The sequence below is a fragment of the Plasmodium relictum genome, assembly GCF_900005765.1.
Source record: "Plasmodium relictum strain SGS1 genome assembly, chromosome: 13".
NCBI lineage: Eukaryota > Apicomplexa > Aconoidasida > Haemosporida > Plasmodiidae > Plasmodium > Plasmodium relictum.
The window spans coordinates 1,292,468-1,311,115 of record NC_041691.1 but is presented as its reverse complement, the minus strand read 5'-3'; the positions used below and the strand labels follow the sequence as shown (position 1 = coordinate 1,311,115).

Genomic DNA, 18,648 nt, shown 5'->3' with positions numbered 1-18,648 from the left:
TTTATAAAGAAATTATTAATCCAAGTTATAAAAAAAATTTAATGTATAATTTTTTTTTTTTTAATAAACAATTAAAAAAAAAAATATGTATAAAGAATAGACAGAATATTATAATCATGGATAGAATATACAATTATTACTATTTTAATTTTTAATTATAAGGAAATATTTTTTTGTTCATTATTTACTGGAATAGTAAAAAAAAAATTATATTTTATTACCTGATATATCCATTATAAATAAATTCTTCAAAACTATAATTGTTAATCTTTCAAATAATCAATTATGAGGAAAAATAAAAAAAAAATAAAAAATAATATTTGAAAATAAGAACTGAATCACAAATATAAATAAGAATATTCATTTAAAATATTTTCATCTATATGTATACAAGTGCATATTATTTTAGACTTAAATTATTTATTCTTTATATATATACATTTATATACCCATATTTATTATAAGTAACTTTTATTAAAACTTATATTAGGATAAAATAGTAGTTTTAATATATTAAAAAAAAATAAAGTAATTTTTTTTAGAATATTTCAAACTTTAAATAAGTAAAGGTACATATAATAAAAAAATGGAACAAAAATGCATACAAAGCATAATGAAAATCTATTTTAATCAAGTTAATGCATATTTTAAAAAATTTCATATTAATATACTAATTCTCATTTAAAATTTAGAAACCTCTCTTTTCATCGTTACAAAATGAATACTTTTATAATTTTTTTGTACTGTTATTTGAATGTATATTAGAAAGATATATTTATTAATTATGATACTCATTCGTATATAATAATATGCAATAATATTTTGTAAAATTTTTTTTTTTACTATAAAGTTTTATTTATAAGAAAAATTAAAAAATGGATACAGAAGATTTATTTGATAATAATAAAAATGTAGCATATGGAAAATTTTCTAAAAAAATTAAGGGGGCATTTAAAATTAGTGATGAAGCCATTAAAACAGAAAAATATATAATTAATAATATTAAAATAAATAGCAATTTAAAAAAAAAATGCAATATAAAAAAGAAATGTGAAAATGATATAATTAATATGAAAGATAAAAAAAATGAGGGAATATGTTCTCATCAAAATAAATCTAAATATAAATTAATAAATTATTTAAATAGTATTAAATATAACTTGTCTATTAAAAAATATTTTAAAATGTTAGTAACGGTATCCTTTTTAAATTATCTACCTTTACATTTACGTAATATATCAAATAATGTGTATATAAGCGGAACAATTTTTAATCTTAAAGACCCAGAGTCATTTAAAATTTTTCTAATTTTGTGTAAATCAAAAATATTGTTAACTTACAGATCAAACTTCCTCTTAAAAATTAGTAATAGTAATAATTATTGTAAAAATACTAATAATAATAATATTAATGATAATAGTAATGATGACAATAATAATAATTTTAATGATAATAATAATAGTACTAATGAAAATAGTAATAGTCTTAATGATAATAATAATAATAATGACAATAATTATAGTAACAATGGTATTAATAGCATATATGAAAGATATAAAAATATTAAAGAATTTGAAAAAACAAAAGGTAAATGGAGAAAAAAAGAAAAAAAAAAGAAAAAAAGATATTATAAGGAAAGTGTGATAGATTTTACAGATATACCAGAACATTTTTTAAAAAATGTTTATTTTGATGATAAAGAATGTTTTTATATAGATTTAGAAAGAATATCAAAACATAACACTAATAATTTTTATGATAGTAACAGCTGTATCAGCATGAGTAGGTATTTTTACTGTAGTAGAGATTTATATCCTAAAATTTTAGGAAATGAAGTTAATAAAGACATATCCACATATAGTACAAATGATAGCAACAATAGTATTTTATATTTGGATAATTTTAAAAGTGATTTTAGTCTTAATGAAAAGAATAAAAAAAATATTGAAGTTTTAAATTGTTATGATGACGAAAAAACAAGAATTGCTTACGTTAACAATACTAATATTAATAACAGTAATAATAATAATTATTCTAAATACAAAAATATTGAAATAAGCAATGAACTTTTAAATAATATAAGTAAAAATAATAAACAAAATGAAAAAAATAGAACCACTGAAAATTATATTCATTATGAAAAAAATCAAGAAAAGAGAAATAGTAAATTAGAAAGTATGCCTTTTAATAAAAAAAAAAATTTTGATGTAAATTTTAGAATTAAAAAAAAAAAATATACGATAATTATAAAGAAAAAAAAAAAAAAGTGGACACAATTTGATGATAATATAAAATATATTCAAATGAGTGATAATGGATGGGGATGCATGCTAAGAGTAGTTCAAATGATTTTAGCAAATATATTAATAAATTACAAAATATCAAAGAAATATGTTTTTTTTCATAATTATGGTGATTATTTACTTTATAAGAATTATATGAATAAATTATATAGTGATAAAAATGAAAATAAAAAGAATAGTACAATTATTCAGGAAAAAAATATACAAGGTAATTTATGTTCCTTTAAAAAAATAGTAGAAAATTGTGATATTACAAACAAAATAATAAAAAATTTTAATAAAAAAATAGAATATGATAAATTCTATGAAAAAGAAAAGAATGAATCGGGTTTTGTAATAATAAAAATAGAATCAAATCTATTTCATAATAATGAAGACAACTCTTTAATAAATAGAAATATTAAAAATTTACCTATGGGATTATATTGCAAATCAAATAAAAAAATTAATTTTTTAATAAAAAGAAAAAAAAAAGAAATACACGAAGATAAAATGAAAAAAAATAAGTCTAGAGCTATTTATATATATAAAAAAAATGATAAAACGAAAAATTATGTTTATCATCATTTTAAGTCTTATGAAAATTTTTTAAATAGTACCGATGACAACATTCAAAATATTCATGTGAACAACTCATTAATATATCCTATACTTTTACAATTTAGAGATACAGAAAAAGCTAAATATTCCATACAAAATATTATTTATGAAATTATGAAGTGTAAAAAAATTGATGAAAAAGAAGTGCAGCATTTTGTTCATGAATGGACAGGGCCTACTAGTAGTGCTATGATTATATCGAATTTAATTAATAAAAAAAAAGTTCGTTTTGTGGGAAAAAAAAAAAAAAAAGCAATATATCATAAAATAAATGTATTAGAAAATGATTTAATTAATAAAAAAAATCCTTTTAAAATGAAAAATTATGATTTGGAAAATTCTAATAATAGGAAGACTAAAATAATATTTATGAGAAAAAAAAATAGACAAGCATTTTTTTCTGTAGCATTTGAAACAGGTGTAATATATAACAATAAAGTTTTAAAATTTTTTCAAATAAAACAAAAAATATCTATAATAATATGGGTATGTCTTAAATTAGGCATTGATTCTATGAATATATCAAAATATAAGAAATCTATATTATCATGTTTTCTTTTAAAACAATTTCAAGGAATTAGTAGTGGTAATATTCACACTAGTGCTTATTATTTTTATTCAGCAAATGAAAACGGTCTTTTTTATCTCGACCCTCATATAAAGTGCCAAAATGCTTTTACAAGTATAAATAAATATTTTAATTCGGAATTTTTTACTGATAAAATAAAAATTTTGCCATGGGAATACTTAAATTCATCAGTTTCCTTAATATTTGTTGTTGATGTAATAATTAATATATATAACTTATATTTATAAAAGATATAAAAATTAAAAGAAAAATTTTAAATATATCTATAATACATGCATAAATACATATAATTACACGTGCATCGATATAATGTTATCAATATAAATCAATATAGGATTTTTAATTTTTTATTAAAATAATATTATATAACATATATATATAATTTTTTCCCTTTATATTTAGTCCAAAGATGATTATATGAATCTAGTTAAAGACTTAAAATTAATTGATTCTAGTATATTTGAATTTTACGATGAAGAACCTCAATATTCCTTTAAAAACAGTATTTTTTAAATAAAACTTCTTAAAAACTTCCTAATCAACAATAACATATTTTAATTATATATTTATTTATTTATCTTTTTTTTTTTTATTTATAGAATTAAGCTATGACACTGATGATTCAGGGTTAGTTCTGTTGTAATATGTCTTTTATATATAAAAATATTTTAAAATTATTAACTAAATATTAATATCTGTGAGAAGATTTATTTTATTTTATTTTTTGTTTCTTTTATTTTATAAAGTATAATATATATATATATATATATTATTTTTTATAAATTATCATACACTATTATTTTAAGTATATAGAGAATCTAAACTTGCCTTTTCTTTTTATAATTTTTGATATGCTCATATTATATATTTAAAATGAAGGAATCATTATGTTTTGTTTTGTTTTGTTTTGTTTTGTTTTGTTTTTTTTTATCATATCAGAATATTTATCTCTTTACTTTCATATTTATTACAAATGTAAATTTTATTAAATTTTATATTTGCTTTTATATTTTTACTTTGTCTTTTTCTTGAAACCTACACTTAAAGTTTTATTTAATATTAAAAAAAAAAAAATAGATTAATTTTGTACATTTATACACATTGTTTTTTTTATAAATGTTTATTATTCTTTTTAAAAAATAAGCGAAAAAAAGTACAAAATTCTTCGTAGAAAATATATTTTTCTATATTTCATATAAAAAAAAATAGTACTCATAATATATATAAATATGTGTGAAAAGTTGTAAATATTTTTTTATTTTTATTTGCATTTTCATCATTTGTATTTGCCAAATTTTTTTTTCTGTTTTTATTTAGAACATATGTTTATTATTTTTTTTCCATTTTTTTTTTCTTTTTTGTATTTTCCTTTATTTGAATTTACTTTATCAGTCTTTTAATGGATAAAGATTTTTTTTGTTCAAAATTATTAACAAAAATTTTTTTTTATCATTTTTTATAAAATGGAAAATTTAAAAAAAAAATCTATGTAACATTTGCATCCGAAAAGATATAACAAATCTTCAATAACTTTATAAAAAAAAAATTTTATTAATAAAAATTATTAATAATAAATATTCTTAATTAATTTGTATATTTCCATTTAAAGCTAATTTGCTAACATTTTTTTTTTTATATGTGTGTGTGTGTTACAAATGTAATTAATAGATTATTTAGTATTAAAGTATTATGAATTAACACAATTTTTTATAGACATGCAAAATAAAAACCAACATTATAAATATAAAAAGAAAATTTTATTTTCATCTGAAATGAATATAAATTAACAAGTTTGTATTTACATTGTATACTTATTAATTGCATTAATAAAATTTACTACATTTTTTTTTTTTTTTATTTTAAATCATTTTAAATATACAATGAACATTTTTAAGATTATTGGAAATATTCATTCAATTTTGTAAAAAATAAAAAGTTATTTGAATTATATAATAGTATCACATTGATCTTGCATATTTCCAAAAAAAAGTGCATTTTATTTCTTATTTTATATAATGTTGTATTCTACTTATACTAAATAAAAATATGTTAAAAAAATTTTTTTGAAATGACAAATTATTGCAAAATTAATGACAAATAACATTAATATTTAAAAAAAAAAATACATGCATTTATACATGTTCATATTAATAGAGGTATAGTATATCTCAAAAAATAAGATTTAAGATGATCTATAAATAAATACAAACATTTTAGATAGAACATTCAAAAATTTATGGAAACATATAAGACAAATTAAATGCATATTTATGAAAATTATAGAGAAATAAAAAAGAAAAAGAAATTTTTTTTTTTAAATTTAGACAATGTTTCTTAAAAGATATGGATGATTTAGAATCAAGAGCAATAGAAAATATTCATGATTATTTGAAGGAATGTTTGGAAAAAAATATTTATCATATAGAAGGAAAAGAAGAAAACAGTGAAAATGATATGTCATTGATCTATATGTCTTTAAAGAAATATATATTAAGACTAATCAATATTAATAATTTTATAAAACAGGAAAACTATTTTTTGAGAAAAAAAAATGAAACATTAATTAAAGAAAGTAGTCAAAAAGATATATTTAAAATTGCTCAGAATAAAAAGGGAATACATAAAATGTATATGGATAAAATAAATGAATTGAATAATGAAAATGAATTTATTAAATATAAGTTTCAAAAAATGTTAAGGGAACATATTTCCTTAACAAGAGATAATACTCATTTAAAAAACTCTTTATTAGATTGGCACAATTACACTTTAAATGACAATTTCCAAAATAATAGAATATCAAAGAAAAATGATAACTCAGATAAAAAATGTAACATCCTTGAACTTTACGAAAATTATAGCAATATAGAAGATGATAATTTAAATTACTTGAGAAATAGGAATTTATTTTCTTTTGAACAAAAATTTGAAAGAATTTGTAAATGTGCAAATATATTGGAAGATATATTAAATGTTCTTAACAGTAGTATCAAATATGATGAATCAACAATATTACAAAAAAATGTGGAAAATATAAAAATGGAAAAAGAGGAATTAGTAATGCAAAACTCATTTTTAAAAGAAAAAGTTTTAGAAATAGAAACTTTTATTTTAAATGATCCTTTTTTAGTAGAAAAATTTAATAATTTTTATGATTCAAAAAATTTAAGTTCTGATGAATTAATTAAAAACAACTTTAAATTATATAAAAATAACAATAAGAATATGCTATATCTTGGTTTATGCTCATTAGAAAAAAAAAATATCAATTTAAGAAAAGAGTTATCAAATGAAAAAAAAGAAAAGCAAATATATAGGGAATATGTTCAAGATTTGAGAGATAATCTAAAAAAAGATTTAACAGAATTATTTAAACTAAAAAATGATGAAAATATATGTTATAATAATTTTACTGAAATTTATAATACAAATATTTATCCTAATAAAAATGAAAATACATTTTACATGAATTTGTATGATACTAAAACTGAAAATAATGACACTAAAAGTGACCAAATAAAAAATATATGGAATTATAATAATGAATTATATAATATATATAATTCAGAGTTTTTTAGTATGTTTAAAATGGCAGGAACAAAAATTGATTATAATCAGAAAAGACTAAAATATGCTTGGAGAAGAATTAAAGAGTTAGAAGAGGAAATTAGTGATCTAAAAGTATGTTTAAATACATAAAAAAAAAAAAAAAATTAGTAAAAATTATATTTTATTTATCTATATAATTTTTCGTTTTATTGTTTTTATATATACATTTATATTAGACTTGTTCTTTTTAAATAATTCATTATATAAATACTATACATATCTGAATATTTAAAATTTTAATATAATATTATATATATTTTCTTCTTTCTTGATTATATTCACATAAATTACACAATACATTATTCCATGTAATACTTTTTATGCTTAATATACATCAAATACTTTGAATTTAATTAATGTTTTAAATTTTGTATTTTAATCTAATATTAGTTACATATATACAAACATAATAAAATATATTACTTCTAAAATTTAAATTATTTATTTATATTTTTTCTTATTAATTTTTATATAAGTAAATGATATTAGTAATTAATCTCACATTTAATTTTATATTGATAATCTTGACTTAAGGATATTTTTAATTTTTATGATGCATTTAAAATACATTTATTTTACTACAAGCTACTTTGATGATTAACGTATTTTTATTTTTTTTTTATTAATGTGCATATATAATTTTCTAGCTAATGTAAATATGAAGAATTGAATTAGACAATATTTATATGTATTTTATTTAATTGTTGAATTAAAATAAAAATTTGTATTTTTAATTAAGAATATAATAAAGTTAAATATATGTTTTTTTTTCTTGGAAATTTTTAAAATGATGAACTTTTTTGATTTTTTTTTTTTTTTTTTTTATTCTGTTTTGTTTTTGTGTTGTAAATTATTAGATATATTTGTTTTATTTTTAATTTTTATCGACCTAATAATTTTTTAAAATAAACAACTTAGGAATGTTAAGAATAATGTATTTATTTAAAAAATTAAAAATATTGTGTATTTTTTTTTTTTTTTTGATAAGATAATTTTCATATTTCTATAATTTTTTTTTTGAAATATTATGTGTTCTTTGTTTAAAAAAATATTCATTCATATAATATTTTAGAGAATAAAATAAATTTGATTTTAATGAATTATAAATTAAAATAACTTTTTCTATAATATATATTTAAATTCATTTTTTTTTTTCTTTCTTTTAATTAGGAAAGAAAAAAGGAAAATAATTTGAAACAATATAAAAAGGACAGCTTGCTGGAAGAATTAGAAGATTACATGAAAAATGAAGTTTATTACTTTAAAATAAAAGAGTTAATATATAAAAGAAAAAAAGAGTTGGGCGAAGTTTTAAAAAGAAACATAGAAGAAAAAAATAACAAAATAAGTAAATTTAGAGTTATGAATTATGAATTAGATGGAAAATATATGAACTATAGAAGATTATTAAATGAATATCTGAAAAATAGAGAAAATATTCTATCAATAGACGACGATAGTTCACATAACAAAAATAGTTATTATAATTATATTAATAATAGAATTATTTATCAGTATATGAAATATAAACGTATGTATGACTTTTATATGCAAAATAAGAAAATATTAAAAAAAAATATAATTAAAAAGGACATTAATAATATCTTAAAAACATATGCATCATATAATGAAAATATTGATAATTCACATGATAATTTTAGTATACTTCCTAATGGAATAAATAATAAATCTATGAAATTGCTTCAAAAAATAATTGAATCAAGAAAAGGTTTAAGAGAATACAGTAACAAGCTATCTAAAATAAAAACAAATGAAGAAAGCAAAAGTTATTATGTAAATAAAAGAGATGCTCAATCTCATAATTATATCTTAGATGGTGATAATGAAAGTCTTATATATAATTCTAAAGATAAAATCATAAAAGATAATTATAATGAAAGAAAAATGAAAAAAAAAAATGAAAAAAAAAAGTATCTAAATTCAAGTGATATATCAACAAGTAACAATGAAGCATACGAAAAAGTTTCTGAAAAGAATAATACTAGAAAAATAGAAGTATGTAATAGGGAATATGCCATTCCAAACGCAAATGAAAGCAATAAATCAAGTTCAAAAAATATTGATAATGTACATGAAAATTCAGAAAAGTTTTATTATTCTGCAAAGTGTCCTAGAAGACATGCTTCTTCACTGGAAGTTTTAAAAAAAAATATTAGAAATCTAGTGAAAAAAAAAAAGGTGAAGAATGAGAAAAGTAAATATGAAAAAAAACTAATAGATTCAAACTCGAGTAAGTCTTCATTAATATATAAAGCAAACGAAAATTATAGTAATATAACTTCTCTAGAAAATTACAATAATATCTCAAATTTCCAAAAAAAAGGAAGTCAGAGTAACACAAAATATAATATACAAAATAAGGAATATAAAGAACAAAAAGAGAATGAAATAAAATTAATGAAGAAGAAAGAAGAAATTAAAAAAAGTAAAAATATTGTAGATAATAATAATATTAAATATAAAGAATTTTTAGATGATACATATGAAACTAAAAAGGAAAAAATTAAAAATGATTTAGATTTTACATGTGAAGTTAAGAAAAAGGATGATATTAGAAGTAAAAACAAATTAGATGCTATAAATAAAATTGAAAAAAAAGAAAATATAAAAAAGAAAAGTGAATTAAATGCTATAGAGGAAATTAAAAAAAAAGAAAATATCACAAATAAAGATAGTTCAGATGTTATGGATGAAATTAAAAAAAAAAAGGAAAATATTAAAAATGAAAACAAATCAGATGCTAAAAGTGAGATTAAAAAAAATAAAAATATTAAAAATAAAGATAGTTCAGATGTTATAGATAAAATTAAAAAAAAGGAAAATATTAAAAATGAAAGCAAATTAGATGCTAAAGATGAAATTAAAAAAAATAAAAATATTAAAAATAAAGATAATTCAGATGCTATGGATGAAATTAAAAAGATAGATAGAGTTAAACATGATAATGAAGAAAAAAAAAGTAATGAGAATCATGTAAACATAAATAGTAATTCAAATATTATCAGTAATAATTCATTTGAAATAAAAGGTAATAAAGAAGATTACTCAGATAAAAAAGAAAATTTTGGTATTAATGACTTTATCGAATCAGAAAATGAATCTTCTGTATTAGATTTTTTTGATAATAAGAAATATTCTAATGTAAAACTTGAATTATTTAGAGAAATCCTTTATAAGCATGATAAAAATATTTACAACTTTTTTATGAATTTAATTACTTTTAGTAAAATTGATGTAATTAAAACATACAAAAAAAAAATATTTAATGTACAGATTAATTCAAGTGATATGCTACAGTACGTTTTAAGTAGTTATGATGGATCTAATAAGTATACTAAAGAAAAAAAAAAAAATTCTGATTTTAAGAATTTAAATGAAAAGGAATATAAACTTGTTATTGATTACATATGTAATAATAATAGTACATCTTCATTAAAAACACTATATCATAAAATTAGTTTTATAACAAATGAAAATTATGATCAATTTAAAAATAGATTATTAGAATGTGGTGTAATTAACTTAATTAACCTACTTCATGATGAAGATATAAATAAATATGATAAAATATTTGATGTCTCTTTTGTTAATTTTTGTGATATATTTGGAATATCTAAGGAATCTTGCACATATCATTTTAATTGCATTGATAATGGATATAGAAAAAAAGGATATATTTACTTAAAGCATTTACTTAATTACTTAAAAGTGGAAAAAGAGATTAAAGAGGAATATCATAAATACAATTTTATTTCGATGCACAAAAAGAATTTAATGTATATAAATATTAATGAAAATTTCGATAATTTACATGAATTTTTTAAAGCTATAACAAAAAAAAATAAAAATTTTGTTAGTTTGAATGAATTAATATATTTTTTTTCTGAAGACGAAAGACTAAAAAAATATAATTTTCCTAATGATGATGTAGTAGGCTTATATTATTCTATAATTTTTTATGTATATTATACTAACAAAAAAAAAATTTTACAAACTGTAAATAACTTAAAAGAGTGTGGAAAGAGCATTAAGAATAATACTGAAAATGGTGATATACAGGGAGAAAATAAAAATAAAATAATAAATCCTTATGCAAAAGTTAAAAATGAAAATCACAAAAGGGATATTACCTTAGATGATGGTTATAATTATGTGAATTATGACTTGTCATTATGTATGGAGTATTTCAGTTTATATGATTTTAACTTTGTTGTTGAGTTGAAGGATTTATATTTTTATTTTGAAGGATGCGAGTGCCCCTTTTCTAAAATTAAAAGAAGAATTATAGAAATATATGGTTCATTGAAGAAAGGATTATTAATAAATAAAGAAATTGTTAATTATAATAATGAAACAAATAGTTCTAATAGTGAGGGAATACAGAGTGAAGACGATTTAGACTCTGACATTTTTTTTATGAAAGATAAATATAGATATATTCATTCGGATAAAATTTCTTTCTATGAAAAAAAAACATCTTATAAGGAAGAAGATATAGAACTAAATAAAATAAATAATAGGATTTTTATGTGTTTAATGTATAATATAGGAATCCATATAGATCATTGTCAGAGTTTGTGGGATAATTTTGTGCCATTTTTAGAAGGTGATATGTTAGATTATAAAATATTTACTAGTTTTTTAAATGGAAAAATTAACATATCTGGTAATGAAACAGAAGAGGTTATAAGAAATATAAAAGAAAGTATAATGGAAAATAATGAAATAGGCACAGAGGATGCTGGAAGAAATACAAATAGGTTAAAAGGAACAATATGCTCTCGAAATTTCAATAATTTAAAGGAAATAAAATTTACAGCTAATTTAACTGCTGATGAAATAGAGGTAGTTGCTCAAGTTTTGAATAATGTTAGCCCATTTAATTATTTAGATAAAAATGAAAAAAAAGAATTCATAAAAAAATTGAATAAAAAATTTTACAAAAAATCTTATGATCTAAAATTATTATACGAACAAATTTTTAATAATAATGAAGAGGCAAAGACAGAGAACAACAAATTACCAGAAGAAAGTTATCTCAATAATAAAATAATCATTCTAATAAATGGGATTTTAAGACATAAAAAAGAAGCAAATACTTTTATAAATAGTGTTAATATAATCAATAAAGATAATATATATAATTATATAGCACATACTAATATTGCTATAATAGAAATTGACAATATTTCATATACTAGTGAATTTAACAAATTAATAAGACAAAAAATTCTAAATTCTCAAGAATTCATGAAAGTTGTTGATAATATACCAATTTTAAAAAATCTTCCTTATGAAAAAAAGTGTAGTTTATCTATGAATATCAAAAGAAATGAATTTGAAAAAAATAGAGTAATAATAAGACAACATGATGATGGTATTCATTTTTATATATTAAAGGAAGGTACAATAAATATTTATTTTAATAATAGAGATAAACCTATTAACACGATATCACGAAATAATTTTTTTGGTGAAATAGCTTTAATATTTAATACTTTAAGAACATGTGATGTAATTGTAGAATCAGAAACTGCTATTTGTTATATTATTTCTAGGGAATATTTTTTATCTATATTGAACAAAGATGTAGTAAATGAATTCATAGAGTATATTCGTTCTAATTATAAATCTGATGTTGAAAAAATAATTACAAATTCCACATATAATTATGAAAAAAATTCAAATATTAAATTAAAATTAAGTAAAAATAAAAACAAAAATGAGAAAGAATCAAAAAATAAATCAACAAAGAATTCAGTAAAAGATGGAAATGATAATAAAAATGAAAAAGACAGCATCAGAAACATTAATGATAGCTCTGGTATAGGAACCTCAAGCATAAAAAAAAAAATGAAATCAAATGCTTTTAATACTATATATTCAAAAGATGGAAACATATCAAAAAGTTTGAACAATTTAATAGATGCAAATAATCAAAGTTTTATTAATTCTTTAGAAAGTAAAAATGGGTGTTCAGTTAACAGTGTAAATAATAGGATTTCATCAAATAGCTTATCGGCTGACAATGTTTCATTAGATCTAGATTATATTAATAAAAAACATTTACAATCATTTTACAGCGATTTGGATAAAATTCTCTTAAATATTTATAACACCGAACAAAAATATTTTACTGAAGAAATGGAAAAAAATTTAATGAAAGTAAAAATATTTAAAAAAATATTGAATAAAATGGAAGATAAAGAAAAATTTTTAAGGAATTTAAAATATGAAAAACATCCCAAAGGAAAGAACATAATGCTAGAAGGAGATTATTTTGAAAAATTTTATTTTGTTAAAAAAGGAGAAATATCAATACAAGAATTTAATCAATACAAAAATAATTATGAGGAAATATCTATTTTTAAAGAAAATGAATATTTTGGTCATAAATTTATTTTAAATAAGACTAAATCATTTTTTATTGCAGTGACAACAACTTATACTGAATTATATACACTAGAAGCTTCACTCTATAAAGAATTTCTATCTCCTTTTAGTGATATCCTTAACAAAAAAAAAGATGTTATAAAAATAGATGCTTTATCAGAAACAATAAACAAGGAAGTACAAATGAAAGAAAAAGATAAAAATTATGTTTTAAACGTATTCAAATTTTTAAAAAAAGTAAAAATTATTCAAAATTTAGATGATGATACTTTATATGAGGCATCTAAAAACTTTACTTTTAAATTTTTTAAAAAAGGACAAGTAATTATAAAATATAATGATGAACCTGATTTCTTTTATGCTATCAGAAAAGGTATTGTTTCTGTAAAGTTAGAAGACAAAGAAGAAAATATGAAAAATAATAATTTAGATAATAAAAATAAGGAAGATCAGAAAAAATTAAATGAAATGAAAAAAAAAAAATTTGCATATTTATATAAATATGATTATTTTGGGGAATTATCAATTTTAAATGAACAGTTAAGAACAGCTAGATGTGAAGCACATACAAATTGCTTTTTATTAGCAATAGATAAAATATCTTTTATTAATAATTTTAATACTATATTTAACGATTTTTTACAAGAAGCTGAACAAAGATATACTAGAAATTACTCTTTACCTCCATGGTTAAAAGCTATGTATGGTTGTGAGTTTGATAAAAACAGTGCTTCATTATCTATGAAAATACCAGATTCAGGTAGTTCATTCAGTAGTATTTCAAATGATAGTAGTGATGCATTTAGTTTCGAAAAAGAAATAAATGAGCAATTGAAAAATGAGAAAGAAAAAAAAAAAAGTTCAGGTATTTTAAAAACGAGTAAAACAAATGAATTTAATAATTCTAAAAGTATTTTAAGCGGAAGTAGCATAAGCAGTATAGATAACGATAAAGAAATGAATAAAATAAAAGAAGAGAAAGAAAAAAAAATAAATGAAATTAAGTTAAAGGAAATAAAAATAATGGAAAAAATAAAATTGAAAGAAGAAAAAAAAATTAAAGAAACTTATATGAAAAAAAAAGGAGTAAGCAAAATAATATATAATAGGGAAAACAATAAAGATATATCCGATTATAGAAGTAACAACAGTCAAACAAGTCATAATATAGTGAATCAGTCATATTACAATGAAAAAGAAATTAGTATTGAAGATGACAATGATAAAGAAAAGTTAAATGATAAAGAAGAAAGTAACAAAAGCAAAAGTTCTGAATATATAGAAGGAAAATACAAAAATATAATATATAAAGACTCTAATAAGAAAAGGGAAAAAGAAAGCGAACATACTGATAACTATGCAGATATTCGTCCTAAAAAATCTTTAAGTATTTTAAAGAAAAAAGTAAGTTCTGTCCATTCATCTGAATTAAATATAGGAGCATTGATAGAAAAATTAGTTGATTTTATAAATTCAGAATATAATTCAATTTTTCATTTTTATGAAAGTATAGATAAATTTAATATTGGATATATAAAATACAACGACTTTTTGGATTACATCGTTAATTTAAATATAGAAGATCGATTTGAATCAGGAGAAAATTTAGAAAAATTATTCAAATATTTATGTGCAGATAAACATATTTTGACATTAATAGATTTTTATAAAAATATTTATAAAGATGAAAAGGTAGATAAATATGAATTAAACTTAAGATTAACGGAGGTTTATGGTAGCAGTACTTCAGCATTTAAAAATGTAGCTCTCTTAAATGATGAGAACTGTTCATGTAGTTACACAAGTTTTGAAATAGTCTGTGAAAAGGTTGGTTTGAATAGTGCAAACATAAAAGACATATGGGATGAAATTAATATAATGAATGAGGAAACGGTTCCTCTTGGAATTATCCTTAGTATATTAAATGGTGAACTATTTATCGAAGAATCTTATAAAGCATATAATGATAAAAAATCAATTTTGAATCAATTTGTTAATTTTTTCCAAGGAAATGAAGATCTCTCTAGAATGAATACAAACTTAATGGAAACGAACTTTGAGATAACATATGAAGAGCCAATTATAATTAACAAAGGACATCATAAATTATATTCAAATGAATGTTCACATATTGTCAAACTACTAGAGAATAATATATATTTTAAATATTTAACACTAGAACAAAGAAAATTTTTTACAACTCTGATGAATAGATCAACTATGAATTGTAATGATATTTTAATAAAGCAGAATGATACAGAGGCTCCTATAATATTTTTATATAAAGGAAAGGCTAATATAATTACTTTTAATATTTTTGGTATAGAATCAGTAGTAAGAGAACTTGAAAATAATGAATTATATGGGTGTGATGAAGTTATTAGTGGGTCACCATCAGGATATGAAGTAAAAATAAATTCCGATATTGCTATTGTGTGGATATTAGATAGATCATCCTATAATGAAAATTTAAAGTTTATGTTAGAAGAAAGGAAAAAAAACTGCTTTTATATTTTGCCGGTACTTAGAAATGTACCAATATTAAGATATCTTCCTCAAGAAGAACTTGAAAATATTTCATATGCAATGAAAGTAGAATTTTATCAACCTAATCATACTATAATAAAAGCAAATACATATGATGACAAATATTATATAATATGCAAAGGCTTAGCTACTGTAGAGAAAAATTCAGATAGTAACAGGGATAAACTTATTTTATCTACCCTAAAAAAGGCAGATTATTTTGGAGAATTAGCACTAATAAAAAATAGTAAAAGATCGGCTAATGTTGTTTTAGATACTGAAACTATACTATTATCAGTTGGTGATTCAGAGTTTGAAAGGTTATTCAATCCTTATTTTGAAAAATTTCTAAATAGAGCCAAAGCAAATTATAAAAGAATGGAAATAAAAAACTTAAATGTAACATCAGACATGACAGATGGCAACAGTAATACATATATTAGCTCATTAAGTTCTTATAAATCAAGAAATAGAAATGTTACTATACAGGATAATGATAATATAGAAAAGACTATAGATAGTTCTCCAAAAAATATCAAAGGAAGTATAAGCTTTTCATTTGATCAAACAAGCAATACTGAAGAAAAAGAAAATAATAAACAAGTAAAAGAAGTTAAAAAAAAAGAGAAGGATATGGAAAAAGAAATAGAAAAGGATAAAGAAAAGGAAAAAGAGAAGAATAAAGAAAAAGAGAAGAATAAAGAAAAAGAGAAAAATAAAGAAAAAGATAAAAAAAAAGATAAGGATAAAAAAAAAGAAAAAGAGAAGAATAAAGAAAAAGAAAAAGAAAAAGAAAAAGATAAAAAAAAAGATAAAGATAAAAAAAAAGATAAGGATAAAGAAAAGGATAAATACAGAAAAAAGGAAATAAAATAAAAAAAAAGATAAGGATAAAAAAAAAGAAAAAGAGAAGAATAAAGAAAAAGAAAAAGAAAAAGAAAAAGAAAAAGATAAAAAAAATAAAATAAAATAAAAAATAAAATATAGGTAAAAAAAAGAATATAATCAAAATAAAGGAAAAGGAAATAAATTAGTATAATGTATACATAAATAAAATTTTTATAAAAAAAAAGATAATATATATAAAGAGAAAAAAAAAGGAAGACTTCAAATATCTCAAAAATAAATATAAAGAAAAATTGTAGCATATTTTAAAAAATTATTAAAAAAGTATTAGTAAATGTGTAGAAATTCAAAATGAAAGACTTTATTTATTTACACACAGATTAAAAATGAATATATAAATATTTATGAAAAAAAAATATAAATCACTTATATGAAAATGTTTCAAAATCCTTAAATTGTGACAAAAGAACAGAAGTTTTAAATATAATTTTTTTTTTTTTTTTTTTTTGTAGTATATTTTATTTAATAAATTATATTTAAAGTAATATATCGCATTTCATTATTCTATTAATTCAAAATAATATATATTTTTATTTTTTTATTTTTGTATATTTTAAAGGAATTTTTTTATCAATAGTTTTTTTTTTTATTTTCACAATATTTTACTGTTAATTTTTTTTTATTTGTCTATAGGATAAATTTTTTTTTTTGAACATCTTTGAATTTTTTTTAAATATTTTTTTGTAAATTCATTTTTATTTTAATATAATTTTAAAAGATTTTTTTATAAGAGAATAAATTTGTATTTTTTTCTTTTTTTTAGTTTATTTACATTGATTTCTTCTTATATTTTTTTGTAGAAATGAATTCTTATTAAAATATAATATATATATTTCTAATTTTTAAAAAGTGTATTATATATTCATTATTTATTTCTTTAACCCTTTGTTAAATTTTAATTTTTCAAGAATATCGATACAATTATAGAATAAAAAGATACTTATAAAAGATTTTTTTTCTTTTTTTTTTGGATGAATCAAAGTTCCTCAGTTATAATTTTTTTTTTTTTTAGCATAGATTCTTCAATTATTTTATTTTGCACATAATTTTATTTTCATTTTATAAATATACATTGTTTATTTAAAAATTTAAACATACCATACACTATAATTTTATTATTAACTATAAAGAATATAGTAATCTATGTAATTTAAAAAATAAAAAATGGGAATCTAATTTTTATCTACTTATTTTAATTATGATGTTTTTGTTTATTCTATTTTAAGTGAATTAAAATATATATTATAATTTTCAAAAATTATATTTCTACTCATGGTAAAATGAAAATTTCATTTTTCAGTGAAAATATAGCATAAAAGTAATATAAAGACAATAATTAATGCTTGTTTAACTTTTTCGTTAATATGATATATTTTTAAAATTATAAAACGAAGAAATGAATTATTTTTTTTTTATAAAATTTTTTTGTATTCATATTTAAATTTTTTATTTATTTATTTTTTTTTTTTTTTGAAAAAAAATTATAAATTTTAAGATTGAAAAATTATTTTATTTTATTTTATTTTTTGTTATTTCCTTAATATAAAAGTAAAAAAATAATGCAATGAAATTGGAAAAAAAAAAAAATGAACTATATACTAAATAAGTTTTATTCTTTTTTAATTATTTATTTTAAAATTTCTTGTAAATTTTTATAAGTTTTTTTCTCACTTAAAAATTTAAAAGGATAATACATAAATT

The 18,648-nt window shown here is 18.7% G+C and overlaps 2 protein-coding genes across 2 annotated transcripts; both read left to right on the top strand.

Annotated features, from left to right (window-relative positions):
* Positions 1-875: 875 nt before the first annotated feature.
* On the top strand, positions 876-4,135 carry ATG4 (cysteine protease ATG4, putative; the record flags this gene model as incomplete). Its single annotated transcript, XM_028678866.1, has 3 exons — positions 876-3,686; positions 3,895-3,994; positions 4,092-4,135. The coding sequence occupies 3 exons, from the start codon at positions 876-878 to the stop codon at positions 4,133-4,135; spliced, it is 2,955 nt and encodes a 984-aa protein (XP_028535970.1).
* Positions 4,136-5,835: 1,700 nt separating this feature from the next.
* Positions 5,836-16,917, top strand: EPAC (rap guanine nucleotide exchange factor, putative; the record flags this gene model as incomplete). The annotated part of the gene is made up of 2 exons (XM_028678865.1): positions 5,836-7,173; positions 8,272-16,917. 2 exons carry the CDS (start codon positions 5,836-5,838, stop codon positions 16,915-16,917), a joined length of 9,984 nt encoding a protein of 3,327 aa, XP_028535969.1.
* Between the last annotated feature and the right edge of the window lie 1,731 nt (positions 16,918-18,648).